Consider the following 16,831-nt stretch of genomic DNA (forward strand, 5'->3'; position numbering starts at 1 on the left):
CGACATCCTCAGGTCCTTTTCTGCCAGGCAGATGGTAGTATCTTCCATTCTAGTAATATCATACTATCTTTCTCCTAGATATCAATTATTTATTACTGCTATTTGGAGCAACTTCCAGGAATAACTGCCTGAAGTCCAGCAGTGACACAAGCATAAATTCTTATGTGAAGCTGATCTTCAGCTGCTAAAATTGAGGATAAGCACAGAAAAGCCTGCATAAAAAAATCCAGAACACTCAAAAACCTACAATAAAAGGCTTCTCTGCTCTCCCAGTTGCTCTTTCAAAGTGCCAGCCTTCCCTCAGACTTGCCAGAGGTGTTGCCTCATTGGGTAAACCAATCATCACATCTCAATACAAGTCAAGAGGATGGTAAAATCTTAGCCCTGCTACTGATACTGGGTGTTTTGCCACCTTTGTTTGGAGCTGAATGAGGACTCCACAGCTTGAATCACATTGCTACTCTGCTGTTGGCTTTTGTATATGTTTCACAAACATGATCCTGATTAGTCCCCCATGAAAATAAAGAAAAACTACCAACTGGCACCTTCAGCCTGATGTGTGGCTGCTCAGCACAACCTTCAGAAGAAAAGAGTCACTTAACGAAAAGTCACTTAACAGAATTGTGTACTGAGGACATCTTGAATGTGCTTGATGAGTCCTTCAAATTTTTGCTGTAGAAGCCACACTGGAATAAAAGGAATGAGAGGACTACAAGAGTTTTTTTCACTATAACCTTCCTATTGGTTTTAACCAAAAGGATTAAAACAGGGAGTTAATTCTTCAAGTGGATGTCTTGCTGAAGGAGGTTGCTGCTTAGTGCCCTCAACAGACCTTTTCTCTCACTTAGCCCAGGAAAGTCAACAGGACATATTCAGATGCTTTCCTGATGTACTAGGGCATACAGAAAAAAAACCCTTAGCTTTGGCACCTGCCATGAGAGAGCTGTCACCCTAAGAAAAAAGGCAGCAGCTTGCTGTGAAAATGTGCTTTTCTAAGTTGCATGCGTATCACTCATTAACACCATCAGTTAAAGAGAAAAGTATTTGAATTTCAGGAAAGTACAAAGTGATTTAATTAAACCACACAAATTTTTAGGTGGTTTTAATAAATAAGAAATGAAGAGGTACAACTCATTTTTTAGAGGCTTCTAGGTGTAACAAAGAAAACGTGCTTAGTAAAGTGACAAGCTCAGGCTGTAAGAGCACTTGCTGCTATCAGTAAATTAATTAGATCCCCAGAGATCAGAACACATTTCAAGGCTCCCTTTTGTTTTCAGGCTTCAAGGTGTACGTGGTCTTTTGGAAGTTCTGTGCTCTTAAAACCCATGGTAGGTTCAAAGAAAAGTGAAGGGGGAAAAAGGAAAGCATTACAGACTTGTGGAGCAGGCTTGGCTACTGGGGGAGACTGCCATTTCCAACCAACAGATCAGGCTACTGCATTTGTGCCCATCTGGGGTTTGCTCACAAATGTATTTTTCTGGCCAGGCCTCACAGGGAGTGCTGCTTGCTATTCCTTCCCAGGAGCTGACAGCAACAGCGAGCTTTCTCAGGTACTCACTGATTTATTGGCACATCTGCTTACAAATGTAAAATGGAAACACTAGAGTAAAACAAAGTGTGTGAAATGCACACAGATGGATAAGGGTGTGCTTGATGGAATAAATTTAGGTGAATTGAAATATCAGGAGCGTAGCAATTGCAGTTAGGAATATAACCATGCCAAATGAAGGATTACCTTACATTTGATGTTTCTTCCCTTGATGTTTCTTCCCTTCCCTTCCAATTGCTCCCAGATGAAACCTGAACTAAGAAAATCTGGATTTCAAAGTGCTTTTTCTACCTATTTGACTGGAGTTGAATCTTCATTAGGTTTTTGGTGTATTTCTTAAAATCCCGTTATAGCACAAAAGAAGTAGAATTCAATTCTACAAACTTCTCTGTGCCCTGCTTGAACACTGTCAGTCTTCACTTCTGCCCATCAGTGCAGAACACGCTTTGAATACCATAAGCTTCAGCTACTTTCCAGACATCCCTACATTTCCATTTTTAATTTCATGGCATGGCTCCCTCTGACCACTGTAGAAATTTAGTCTTTACCTGCACTGAGCTTCTCTCAGCATTCATGGTGAACTGATGTTTCCTTTCTCAAGAGTGATCTAACCTTCCCTCCACCCTCAGATAACAGGAACTTTCAAAGACTTGGCACACACTGCTGCGAAGATCACTAAAAATATACATTAGGAAACCAGGCCTGGATTATTATCCATCTAGGATCTATTCAATTTCTTAATAATTGGTACAATGAATTATGCTATTTCTCTCATGAGAATATCCTGTAGCCCGTTTTTTCATAATTCAGTAATCCCACAACACAATCTTAAATCCCTTGTTTAGGTTGATTTTCTCTATTGTTTGAATAGTTTGTTTACACACAAATACTTAGGATTTTTTTCTCTGCTGGACCAGAAAGCTATGAATTGCATTTGAACAGATTTAGAATACCTTACCTTATGAATATCTACATACAATTAAAAAAAAAAAAAAAGTTGGTAAATGAGTGAGAAAGTGGTGAAAGAGGAAAGCATAAACTCGCATGCTAGACTTCGAACAGCCCAAATCTTTCCCTGGAGGACAAATTATATAGAGAAGGCAGAGACTAGGACTTTGAAATGTCCACATCGGTATTTCTAATTGTTAAGATTTTTGCTTCTGAATTTCTGGTTTGGTCATTGTGTTAAACAGACCCTACATAAATTATAGGCCAGTTGCATCTAAATGTTGATGAGACACACTTCCTTTCCAAAGTAAATCTCGTAAAATGGTAATCTCAAAAGGTCTTTTGGGGGATCAGTTGTCAATCTTTTTTGAAAATCTACATTTTAAGTCAAAACAGATCTTTGACAGTATAGTACACTTATTAAAAAGAGACTGAATGTGTTCAGAATCTCATTTCCATATTTCATATCTCATCTCTCATGTTAAAAAAATAGGTAAAACTGAAAACATGACAAATCTGAATTTTTACAGTTAGACTATTTTTAAGTTAATGATTCCCTTATCAAAGAAAAAAAAAAAAAGATGACCAAGATGGCCCCTCAAGAGGGGCTTTGACAAGGTGGAGGAACCTCTAGTAGTCTGAAGATGACAGGAAAACCACAGTACAGACAGCAGGTGGACTGGTAGTGGAGCAGCCCTGCAGAAAAAGACCTGAGGGTCCAGAGGAGCAGCAGGTTGGCGGACTGTACCACATGAGTGTCACCAACAGAACAAGGAAAATTACTCTTGGCCTTCATTCAGCACACATGAGGTCCCATGTGAAGCACTCTGTCTGGTTTTGGGACCCTCCAGTAACAGTAAACACTTAGAGAAAATGGAAAGGCTCCAGGGGGTGAGACACTACAATGGATAGAGAGCCAGAGCATGGGCTGTGTGAGGAATAGCTGGGGCACTTGACTTCAGCCTGGAGAAGAGGAGGCCAAGGAGGTGATTGCTGTCACCAACAACATAAGAGGGATTATCAAGAAGATAGAGGGAAGCTCTTCTCAGAGGTGCATGGTAGAGGAGTGAAAGAAAACAGTTGCAAGCTGTGGAGAGAGAAATTCTGATCAAACAGAAGGAAATTATTCCTTAAAGTGAGAGAAGCTCAGCTCTTAAACAGATACGGCCAGATGTCTAATCTTCCTTCATGGAGATGGTCAGACCTCTCCTGGAGAAGCCCTTGAGCTCAAATGAATGAACTATCCCTGGCTGCAGTGCAGGGCAGGAACCCAGACCAGATGACCCCTTAGAGATGCCTCCAATCTAAACTAATCTACAGTTCACTATTTAATTTTGGATATTATTTTCCTGAAGTTACAACACATTTGAAAATGCCTTTTAAAGCAATATTCCTTTTAAGACTTGCAACGTGTTGGCATGTTGTTTTATTTGGGCATCTAGCAATGTTTTGGCATGTAAGGGGAAAGAGAAACCCCACAAAAACAGTGCAAGAGCAGAGGATATAACTCCTCGTAAGCAATACTAGTTTTTACGTTAGAAAGATACTTCACTTTCAAAGAAAAAAATGAGATGAAACTTCCGTTCTTCAATTGAATTAGTATATTTTAAATGTCCATATTAAAGTAGTATAACATACATAATTTTTATTAATACAAAAATTTGTGGAAAAAATGACCAGATAATAGTAAAAAGACTTCAAAAACATGGAGATCAGAATCATTTGGAAATTGAAGTCTTATGGAGAAATCTATGCACTTACGTGTCTACCTTTCTAATCACAATAGTAATAAAAACCAATTCCACCAGTATGTTTATATTACCAATTTCTTGCCAGTGCTGCAGGTGGCTATTGTAAAAAATTTTAAAAACATTGTTATTCAGCTCTCAAAAGACTCTAAATAATAATTTCTATTTCAGTCATATACAGTTAACTGAGGTATCATGTTGTTTAGAAGCTTTATAAAAATTACACTGAACATTATTTACCCAAATTTTATGAAAATTCACCTGGAGTTCTTAATAGCCACAGTAGCATTACAAATACTAGACTGTTTTCATTGAAGAAAGAGTTGATCTAAGTGCTACACTGAGGAAAACTATTTTGCAGCCACATCTGTCTTAATTTGTTTTGCATTCATGCTCTATTATTTAAAGTGTTTTAATATTACTGACTGAATGGTTTCAGGCAGCAGCTTTTCCCATGACATATACCACCTGTTTCAGTTCTGTTGCTAAATGTGAAAAAAATCACAGCCAAGCCATATGAATGCTGTTGTTTGCATCCTGTTACCTCAGACCAACAGAAAACCACTGTCTGGACAGTATTGAATATTATGTGTTTACGCAGCTTAGGACTAGTACATCTGTAAGTGACTGTCTATGCCCTTGAAAAGATTTCCCACAAACTAACAACTTTTTAAAATACTTACAAGTTGCATGGGAAAAGAAGAAAAATATGGAGAAATATATTTCTGTGATGTTTCCTCAGCTTGATTCCATTTTGTGTTTAGATAAAGAAATAATGTACTGACTTGCAAACAGCTGAACACAATTTTTTTAAGTATGCTGCTTGTCATGACCCTCTCCTCAGACACTATTTCTGTGTCTCAGCTACTCCACTTAGAATCAGCACTGACATTTTTTGTAGAGGCAGTGGAAGTTGTTTATATTTTTGCATTCAGTTTACTATGCATTGTTACCACTTCTTGTTTAGATAGATAATGTTTCTGTGAAATGAAACAAAATGAAGATATAAATCTAAAACTCTGTGCAAAGCCTGAGCTCTTTGGACTGTGAGATTCAGCCTAATAAAAGCATATGTGGCATCTTTGATCAAGAGATAGCCATAATGTTTTAATACCAAGCATGAAAATTAAAAATCTGTAACTTTTTCAAAGGGGAAAATACAATTTAGGAGCAACAAAAAATTAACATCACTGACTTGTAATATGGAGTGCATCTCAGCTCTGTATAACTGATCTTATAAATTTGCTTTTAAAAGGCACAAAGATTTGGTAATTACACAGATATGCAGATAAATTTAGTCTTGGAGGGATGTGTAGAGGTCAACTAGTCCCAGCCCCTGCTCGAAGTTGGTCCCAAGGCTGTGTCTGATCAAGTTCAGACCACCTCTATGAATGGAAATGCCAGACATGTTTGAGTATTCAACCACTGTCATGGTGGAAACATTTTCCATTACCTCAAACCAGAATTTCCCATGCTTTGACATGGGCCCATTTCCCATCACGATAACACTGGGCAACTCTGAGAAGAAAGGACCTACTTCGACATTAGCAACCTCAACTCCAAAAATCAGGAAACGCCAAGAGGTCTTGCTCCTGCTTTTGTGTTGTAAGACTCATCCTAAAGTTTCCACTGAAAGTAGCAGGTGCCACCATTTTTTGCATAGAACTCTCACAGCTATCCAGGCCCAAAAGACAAACCACAGTCTGTATGGAATAAAATTGTCTTTAGCAGGATCTTTCCATTATGGGGAGAAATTCTGCCTATTCTGTGCTCCAGGCTGTTGTGGTTGGCCTCTTGGCAGGTCCTGGGATTCCTCACTAATGCCAGCTCTTTTACCTCAAACCACTCAATGTTTGCTGGCATCTTTATCTCTCCTCTCACCAATGCACTAAATATTTTATCCGTAATTTAATTTCTCAATTCAAAAATCAGGGTCGAGATTATCTATCGAACATTAGGAAACGGTTCAGCTAACTCATCCAGGTACTATGATATAACAAAATTATTTTTAAATGCCTTCTGTAATCATGTAAACACTCTATTAAGTGTTTTAGCATTACAAGGTGCAAGCAAGGGCTATGCAGGCCTAAGAAATCTACTTGAACAGAACTAAATGTATGTCTTGTTTGTGGTTCAATAGACATTACACTATTCAAAAATTTTCAGAGGTCATTCTCATGTCTTAAAAAGGAAAATCAAAACCAAACATTTCTATGAAATTAGGGTGTTTCGTGATTAGTTGGAATCAGAGGTGATAGCGTTTGTAATATGGTCCAAAACTGAATTAAATAATAATTCAGACCAGCAATGTTTATATAAGTCTAATGAAAAACACTTCTGTTGCCAATAATTTTATATATCACGCTATAATTTTAGGATGTTAAAACCCACATTGAAACAAAGCAGGAAAGGGAGTAAAAATTAGATATAAAAAGCATTTATAAGGAATGCTCTACTAAAGTTTCCCAAACAGAAGATTTCAATTCCATCTTGCTTCTACCAGGTAAATAACTATTTTGATTTTAGGAAAAAAAATAAGCCAACTTCTAAGTTCTACTTCAGTAAGTTTGTGACTTGCTATGTGACTTGTGAAAAATCAACATTGTGAAGTTAATCTGTGTTAACAGACTCTGATTTAATCTAAATCTAAGCAGTAAATATCACCAAAGCATGTATTAATGGTCAAAGATACTGGGGGAAAAATTAAATTATATAGGTGTGAAAACTGGAAAAAAAAAAGAAAAAAAAGAAAAAAAATTATCCAAAAAATTGTGAATAACCTTCATGGGAATATTTCCTAACTTTTGAGTATTTTCTATATACAAGTTTTTGCTTCCACGTATTTCTTTAATGAGGACTCATTAAAGAAATCTTAGAAACAAAAAGATCACTCTCCTCCTGCTGTCAAGGAGCAGGAGCGTGGTTTCATTTTATATGAATAGGATGTTAGGAATAAATCTTCCATTCTACTCAACTTTTTTTAACTCTCTTATAGATACTATATAGCTGCAGGAATGTCAGGTCCACAAGCGCAGAAAGACTAGGAAAGCTTTTACTGAAGTTGAATGTTTCAGGATTTATTTTCCAAAGCCAAAAGCACATCTCAGTGCATATAACAAACAAATCTATACCTATCTTGCTAGTCATAAATGAAACAGAACAAGGCAATACTGCAGAAAATTATTAGTATTATAACAACTACAGCTCATTTTTCTCTCCTGGAAAGGGCAAGCCTGCTTCCATACCGTGGCATTTTATGAAATGTGAAGTATCATGCTAGTATTCATGCGTACTATTACCATTTTGGTTTCCCTTGTATGTTATGATTTAATCTTGAATACATGTCTTGAATATTAGTGCTAAGCTGCTTTACTGCCTGAGATGTCTTCATGCTGATATCCCATAATAAAATCTTGGGCAATTAAGACATATTTCAACATTAAATGGATTCTGGCTGGAAGACAAGAGAAGGGAGGGTAGTGCTTCCTCTGATTAGTGATGTTCAAACACATTATTCTGAGATGCTGTTCCCTCCGTGTGCACAAAAATGTACCATTTGCACGTCTCTCAAACATCTTCATGCACTGCATCTGCAGCTGCAACCCCAGTGCCTGCCATCAGCCCAGACCACAGTTAAGCTTCTTCCATACTGGTGGCAACTGCCTGGACAATTGCTACAGGAAAACAAATCCCTGTCAGATGGAACTTCTTTTACCTCCCATAACACCTTTAATGCCTCATGGGGCTGTCTGAAGAAGTCCTTTCCTTCATGACGTCTCTGCCCCTTCTGACAGCCACATAGAGTGTAAACAGCCAGGGTATACTCTAACCACCAAGTGGGGAGATAGGGTGCATCTGCTTCTGCATTATGGATTGTCTTTAAAAGCTTCTTTTTTCTTGATAATTTGTTTTGAACTTTGACAAGTAATTAATAGTTCTCAATGAGTTTCTCTTAGGTGCATCTAAGAGGTCAAATGTGACACTGAGTTCAGCTCAGGTCCCCAGTTCAGCTTAATGTTTAGATCCAAGCTTTGCACTGATGGAAAAACCTTCCTGTAACACTTTATGAACAAGCAGAACACAAAGAAAAAAATCTCAGGGATGAATTATCAGCATTACTTTGCATTCCTGTTTGAGTTTTGGGTTGTTTTGTTGGCAGGATGAAACAAACCAAGGTCCTTTGTTTGAAAAATATTAGATAAATACTGTCCAATATAACTCTTTGTTGTTTTCTCCCTTTACCCTGCACCTGCAGATGGTTTGTTCTTTACAGACACATATCAAACACATTGTTACTGGATAGCATCAAAGCTTCAATTAGTAAAAACAAACATAGTCAAATACAAGTCAAGTACAAACAAGTCAAGATCATGCACTTTTAAGATTTTTCTCCTTTTGTTTAGTGATATTGTTAAACATTACATACCCAATGTAATTGGGTAAAAATGAAAACATTACATACCCAACATTTTCTGCATCTTCATCACACTCAGCTCTATATTTGCAAACTCCACATTTTGAGTGTTTTCTCTGAACTTCTGTCCCAGATCCTTCATACTCTAAAAAAAAATATGGTGTTGTTAACCGAAAGCATGATTTTCAAATTAATGTCTGATTTTGCTTACCTAAATCCATTTGCCTTCAAGAATACTGTCAACATGAAACTATTGTATGTTGAATGTATTAACCTTAATAGTGCTTCTCTTTTTAAAATCAGTCAATTGGAGGTCGGTAGAATTGTACCAGTGATAGAAAAGCATCCCTGAAAACACTAATGCTTCATTGATTGGTTCTCCCTTTATTCTTATTTCAGTCATTTTTATTTATTCCTGCTCCACCAGACACATAACTGGCATTGACATATGTCCCAGTCACATTTACTCTTAATTGCCACTGATAATGTATAAACCCTGTCCTTTTTGATGTCCTTGAATACTGGGTACTGGGGATTTAAACAGTATTTTTTTCTGGCAGTCTTTAATTATAGATATCCTTTTGCAAGGTTATTGCTTGCATTTTTCCCTGTTTTGATTCCCAACTATGAGATTAGACAATGCTCATATGTCATATACGCTGTGGTGTATTTTCCAGATTATTCCTCTTATTTCTACAGGAATAAATGGGAAAAAAGTAATCTTAACAAGAAACTAGTAGACAGGCTAAGTACCCTAAAAAGTAAAATCAGTATCTTAAATATTCTGACTTTAAAAACATTTACACCAATCTTACTGTTGACACGGACATCAAAACTCTTCAAGTAAAAGAGAAATAAATTACACTCTGTTTCACTAGCATTAGCCACTCCTATTTTTGATTTTTAACAAAGTGATAAAGGAGAGATTGGTATCTGAAGCAAAAGAAAAGAACCACAGAAATCTTCAGAGGGAGTCAAGAACCACTTAAAGTATCACAGTACCGTGGTGGTGCACGGCTCACTACACAAGGCTGTCGGATGGACAGAGATCAAAGTGATTCCTTTTCTCACAGCAGCTTTATGTGCTGTAGCAACAGTAAATCAAACACCACCAATGAAACAGCTGCATTTACATTCTTTAAATGTAAACAGGAAAAAGAAATCCACAACAGTCCTTCCTAATTTTCCTGGATTTTAGCTGAAAGGAATCTCTCCCTTCTACCTCTGGGACCAGTTTTCCATGAAAAACAGAGCAGGTGAGACTCTCAAACTGACTTCTGTCTAAAGCACGACGTGCATTTTCCAGAGATTAATACATATCAAACTTTAATACAAATTTGCCACTGTAGAAATTCTATTACCACTCTTACATAGTTGCAGTGGAGGTCATTTGCCTTTATCTTTACAATTGTGTATCTCATTTTATTTCTTCTTCTTTCTAGATATCACATTCCTATGGCTGCATCTGGCATTTTAAAATGCCCTTTAGTGTCAGATTTCACTTTTCCATACCAATAAATGATCTATGGTTTGAATAAGTTAAACAAATGGCACTGCTCATGGCTTTAATTTGTGGTATTTCCACTTTTGCTGTTCTAATGACCCTTGATGCCCTTCGCCAGCCTGTTGACACCTTCTGGAGTTACATGTACAAGAGTTGGACATATTGCTCCAGAAGAGTTGTCATCAAAGCCGAATACCATCTATGACAATATTCTGTTTAAACACCCAACAATCATATCACTTTTTGACCATTTTTCTGCACTGACCATCACTGTTCACATTTATTGCAGTATCCACCTTATTCCCCAGTGAGTCCTTTTCAGGGTCAACAGTATGTAGGAGAGAGGCCAACATCAAGGAAAAATCACCTAGACCCTGGACTCTCTACAGATAACTCTGTCCTCAGACATTAAAATCCTTCCTGCTTATGCATCCTGTTATCTCAGTGACCTGTTCTCTGTCATCTACATCAAATCAGTACTTGACTCATTTTCTCCCCGGTCACTAGTGGAAGGGGTCACAAGGCCAAGAACACTCTCTAGAATCACACTCATTTTCTAATGATTTCTTAACATTTAACTATCTATGGATTTGCAATATTTTTGCGTGTTAGATGTGCATGGATGTTGTGCTCTCTAGTTACTTACATTTGTAAGTAAGTAAGAGAGATTAGAGATTGCACTTGACTGAGAAAGGTTATGGTTTTAAGGTGGTACACTTAAATAAAATGTTTTGGTGTACAAATGCCTTTCTTGTAAAAATAAATTTTAGAAAAGGTAGTTTTCTCCAAAAAGGTTTTCCATGAACTCAAGGCAACTAGCATTAAATAATTTCCCCTCCCTTAATTTTGTACTCAGTTGATTTTTCCACCACTGCTGTGCTTCTGATAGGTGCCAGAATGAGAGGCTGATGTCCTCCAATCATCACATTTATCTTTTCTGAAAATATTTCTATATTATTTAGTATACTGAAGAAACAGAGACAAAAAAGTCATTAACAGCCCAGAGAATTCTTTACCACTGATTTTTAAAGCTTTCAGGTGCAAATCAGACAGACCTGCTGGTTACAAACCATGTCTTCAACACTTGGTGCTTCTGCAGTACTGATAGCATGGAAAATATTTCATCATATCCTATATATACTATCTGACTTGACTACAAATGAAACCAGAACGTTTTACTGAGCACTTCCACTGCACTATTAGCATTTCACTTTTGTAATGGAGCAAAAGAAGTAGCACATACACACACATACACCCTTCCTCTTGAGCTTTAGTTGCTCTCCCTCTGAATGCTTAAAAAATACTTTTATTTTCAGAAACAGCAGCCCACAACTACTTATTCAAGGTTTCTATTTACTATTCAGTGTAAAATTCTCTCTCTTCTTTTCCCCCTCCCTAAAATTGCTTTCTCCACCTTTTAAAATTAGGTTTATTTTTAAAGGTGTGTCCTTTTTCTTTTTTCATTTGATCAGAACTCGCTGGACCTCTTGTGTAGAATTACTTATCTCTACAGTAATTTGTTTTCATATAGTAAATATGTGCAAGTCAAGAACACCTGCACCTCAGGTACTAATAACTTAAATTTGCTAGGATTAGGTATAAAACATGAAATTAGGTATAAAAATGTGTGATGATGCCACATTTCCAACTTAAATGATAGTCACCTACAATTTTCAGAACATTTTTCATGACTAGCTGCATTATGTTTCAGCAGTATCAGCATTAGACACTGCATATATTATGGACTGGAGTTCTGTTGTGCTTTAGGAACGGTACTCCTCAATTCAGTGCCCCCACCAAGACTCTCCAAACCATGTGCCACTCTTGCTCCCTCACTTTTCTTTCCCCTTCCTCCCTATGGTGGGATGTGGAAGAACATTAGAGGCACAAAAGGTAAAGCTCATGGGTTGAGGTAAGAACAATTTACTGGAAACAGCAATGAAGTAAGAAAATGAACAGCAATAACAAAAGTGTACAGCCTGCGACCTGACTGCGGCCATGTTGCCCTGACTGGAAAAGAACCCTTCCTTCTGGAAGGGTTAAAATAAGTTAGCCCTTTAACATTTGAGAGGATGTTTCTCTGGTGTAAATGTGTTCGAATAGGCAATGTATCCCTTGACAGACTGCCCCTCCCTTATCCTTTCTCCCCCACATTTGACTGTTCCTACATAGGTTGCAGTCATTAATTTTAATATTCCAGTGAATCAGATCTTCCCAACAGATTTTGGTAACAACAATTAGGTCAAAATATGCTCCCAAATGAGCAATTTGAACCTCCTCTTGTTTATTATGCAAGCTCCTAATATTGATGAATAGATGATTACAGAATTTCTTCTCCTCGGTTTTGCTGGTATATCTTAATTCGGTTCTTTGACATCCTAATTTCAGGTTGAGTGAAAGCTCATTTTCCCTCTTTTCAGTTTCCTTACATGTTTCAGGGCAGCGCCTCATTAATGCTCTGTCCTTCAAAAGAAATGAGGCACAAGGATAGGATCAGTGACTCCCAGTTGTCTCTGGGAGCTGCTGTTCTCCCTAACACTTCTCAAGTCATTATTCCTCTGCAGAAGATGGCCAGCTATATCTTAGGAGCTGCAGGGTAGGAGCCTGCAAATGGACAGCAGCTCTAGAGGAATTGGACAGCAGTAAATTGCTTCCCTCAGCAACTCATTTGTGTGTTCCTACAATGGTAATATGGCTCAGTTTCTGCTGAGGGTTTCAATCAGACTTGAAGCAAAAGCATCCGTCTGTGTCAAGGTGATGTTTGGTCTGCCCTAAGGCATGGCTTGGAAAGGGAGCTGTGCCGTACATCCGTATTTATCACTGTTCACAGTGAAATGGGGGGAGCTTGTGGAGAGGTGCAACTCCTCAGTAGCCATGTGCAGATAGAATAAAGATTCTTTTGTTTGGAAAAGCCCCTCTGAAAATCAATTCCTATCTGGTTTGGGAGTACAGTGGTTTTTGCTGCATCTCATGGGAACAACTAATCTCAAAAATGTTTTTGAAAAATGGGAAGGGCCACAGAAAATCTTCCTCTGCAACCCAAAGTATAGAAGAATTCCCATCTCATGATCAGACCGTGATTCCTTCAGTACAGGCAGCACTGGAAATTCCTCTCAAAATACCACAGTCCACAGAATCACACAATAAGGGCTGCAATTCACTCAACAGTTCAGTGACTTATCGTACCTTCCATTAATTTTTAGGGCAACTTTAATGAAATACTTAGTTAAAATGCAGATTTTTTCCATAATCAGAAAAAAAGCTGCAAACTTGCTCTTTTGTCTGTAAGTACATATTTAAAGCAAGTCCAACAACTACTCTTAGCTATCCCAAGTTTCTAGCAAGTGATGTCTTGAATTTTCTTGACCACGATGCTGGATCATACACAGAGGCAATATTTGGCAGTGTAGAAGGTCCTGCTCTCTTATCCTGTGCAATGTAGACCACGCACTGCAGCTGTAAGTGTGCTCCAGTAAAGGCATCAGCCTTTGGAATTTGAATATGCAAGAAAGGGCATTACAGCTTTAACACAAGGATGTCAGGTCTATTTATGACTGAGGTGCCTGAGAAGGAAGGGAATTTGAAGTTTCATTCCCTAATCACAACCCAGCCAAGGTGATATGCTTGCCCAGTGGTTACGATAATGACAGCATGTGCACTTATAAGCAAAGGATGCCAGGATGTAGGGCTGTAGAACTCCCTACCAGCACTACCCCTGATTTATCTGTCAGGTGTGTAAAATACCTAACACATGACTTCTGCCTTGCTTCTGTGCGTATGACACTGTGGATAATGGCGGGAAAAGCTGGCATACTGTGAGACTGGATCAGCTTTCACGTTGCTGAAACCTCCACTTGGATAACTCTAATATAAACATTCACTCCAGTGCCCTCCTTGAAATCCACTTAACTCCTTTTTCTCCAAAGTTCAGTGGTTTCAGAGTAAGCACCAGGGAAATTATGCATGAGTAGATGATGGTGGAAAAGAGAAAGGACAAGAAAGTCATCAGAAGCCAATGCAAGTGTCCCACAATTTCATGAACACACTGAATGCCTTTCTGTAGGTCCTATGCAGGCTGGATGAAATGAACCTGCTCTCATTTGCTACCTGTCATTCTGCACAGGAGACAAGAGGAATCTGTCTTTATGTGCCCCTGGCTTTGGCATCCTTCCAAGCGAGCTCTAGCTTCCCTTGAAAAACCTGCTTAGAATAAGTTTCCATCAACAGAACTGCCTAAACATTTAAGCCCTTTGCCTCTGCTTTTATGAACCTTTGTTGAAAACATAGTAATTTTTGCAAGTTTCATTTCAGTGTTAATCTTATCTATACTGAGAAGAATCTTGAAATTAAAGAGGGCTATTTGAAGCTAAAGTGATACTCAATGACAAGTCTTGTGATGGAATCTGCACTTAAATCTTTTTTAAGTCTCACACCACTACAGAAACAGGTAAAAGGCATAATGTTACCTCCTATCCAGGGTGTTAATCACCATTGAGTTTCTGCAGTCATATTAAAATACTCTCAAAGAAATCAGTGGCACTATTACAAATTAGAATAAAAAATATTCGAGGTTCTAAACTGTGTGTGTTTATTCCTCCCTGACTGTGTGACAATTACTGGATAAGTGTTGTCCCCAGTGAGGGAAGGAACAGATGGCAGCCTGGTAAAAAGCACATACTGTATATCAATTTATTAATTACTAAATGCAATCTGCTAGACGTTCATCACAAGATACTTCAGCTATTAAATTTCAGAGGGATTAGAAATTCAAAACAAATTATTTTAATAATAATTAACTTAGCTATATGTATTGCAAGCATGTTATTTTCTTAGCTTAAAAGCCTGAAATTATTGGATGCCATCTGTCTAACTAACATTACATCTTTTTTAATATCAAAAGTGCATTTTGCTCAGGTACACAGATAAACACTGAACAAAAAGAATTAAAAATTAATGTTATGGGCATAGAAGAACACTTAGAAATCTCACCCTTGTTGGCTGATTACCAGAGCACACCCTGCCTCTTCTAAGATAGTAATTTGTTTCTGAGAAGCTGGCTTGAAAAGTCATTGCCATTTGCTAGCTCTTTTAGGGTGCACATAACAAATGCTGATGTTTTTCAACACATCCTTGCAAAGGCCTAACTATATCGCAAAGTCAACATGACAGCTGCAAGCTAGCAATCTACCTTTTTATGTGCATGTGACAGCCTGAGGACAATTTTTTTGCCCCAATCTACAAGTTGTGGAAGTACATTCAGCAGGTCAAATAGTGTTGCAATTTATAACTGTCAGAGATGAGCACAAATCTGAGCCTGTACCTTTTCCTTCACCAGTTTTGCCTCAAACTCTAACTAAACAGTGTTTAAACAAAGTGGTTTAGTACCTACTTTTATGACTGTATTCTTCAGAACATAGGAATTACAGAATGATTCATAAGAGAATACAGAGAGAAGCCCACATCTTAAATGCAAATTTAAAGCATCCCACCATCTTCAGCTGTGACCTCAGCTAAGCAAGTCTTTCGGGTCTGAGACCCCATTCTCTGACATTGCTTTCTGTAAGGGTGAAACCTAATGGTAGAATACTGAGGTTTTTAAGATTTCTCTAATCTTTGAATTAACAATTATATTCTTTTCTTCAAAGCAGCTTCAGGATATCCACTGACACAAGTGACCAACTGCTTGGTTCAGAACTGCAAGTTTTATTATACTAACTGAAGGTTCAGACTTCTGAAATTAACAAAATGAGTAATTTTATTACAACCCTTTATTAATACTGTGCTATCAGAGTACAGAAAATGGAAATAGCTTATTCAGAATGTCAGAGGGCAACTAGACAATTGTGTCACCCTTAAAAAATTTATTACTTTACCTCATTTAGGCGTACTGAAAAAGTTCTCTCACTCTTAACTCTTTTCCTAAAATCTAGTATCTTTGTAACTGTAAGCATGATTCAGGGAGAACTTGAGCCAGTTCCATGGTCTTTAGCGCTTTTTTTTGTGGCACATGACAACTTCTACGGAAAGATCTAAAACAGTCTTTGAGGAAGAGGATTTCTGCAGGCTTTTTAATTGGTTCTAAATATCCTTTAAAAAAAAAATCAACAACATAAAAATGAATGCATTCACCATCATACAGTTTGGGAGTAGGAGGGAAAATCTACATCAAGTTTCAGAATCATTAATGAGCTTGTTCTGTGTTTGGATAATGCAAAAGAACAGTGTGAACCAGTAGCACAAATCTTAGCTGCACATGAGGCAAACAGTTAATTTCAGCAGTGGAGACTGTCACAGGCAGAGCTATAGCAACCAAAGAGCACAACTCAGATACTTTCTTCATGTACTTTCCTTCAAAGTTAAAAATATATCAGTAAACGACATCTGCACAGCCACTGCAATGCTTCCTGAACAAACAGCTGTACTTATCCATTCCGTGTGTGCAAGCATCACTGGTGCATCCACAATGACACGAACCGCATGTATAAGAAACACAGCAAACACTGATTCTAACAGCTGGAAATGTAAATCCTAGGAAGAAAACACAAATCTCTAAGCTAGCACTTTTGCTCGCTTGCTGGCTCGCTCTCTCACTCCTTGCATATTTCCACTTCCATTGAAGCTTCCTTCTGCTTTCAAGCAGTAGCTGTACCTACCCTACAGGGCACAGA

The 16,831-nt window shown here is 37.9% G+C and overlaps 1 protein-coding gene across 1 annotated transcript in view; it reads right to left on the reverse strand.

The window, feature by feature from the left end:
* TMEFF1 (transmembrane protein with EGF like and two follistatin like domains 1) overlaps positions 1-16,831 on the reverse strand; it is a 116,987-nt gene that overhangs the window by 18,241 nt on the left and 81,915 nt on the right. The window contains exon 5 of the mRNA XM_027886856.1: positions 8,708-8,804. Coding sequence (XP_027742657.1) covers positions 8,708-8,804 — 97 coding nt within the window. The remainder of the gene's footprint in view (positions 1-8,707; positions 8,805-16,831) is intronic.

The sequence above is a fragment of the Empidonax traillii genome, unplaced genomic scaffold (genome assembly GCF_003031625.1).
Source record: "Empidonax traillii isolate 1590-97213 ecotype Southwest subspecies unplaced genomic scaffold, ASM303162v1 scaffold196:size3368384, whole genome shotgun sequence".
NCBI classification, from domain to species: domain Eukaryota; kingdom Metazoa; phylum Chordata; class Aves; order Passeriformes; family Tyrannidae; genus Empidonax; species Empidonax traillii.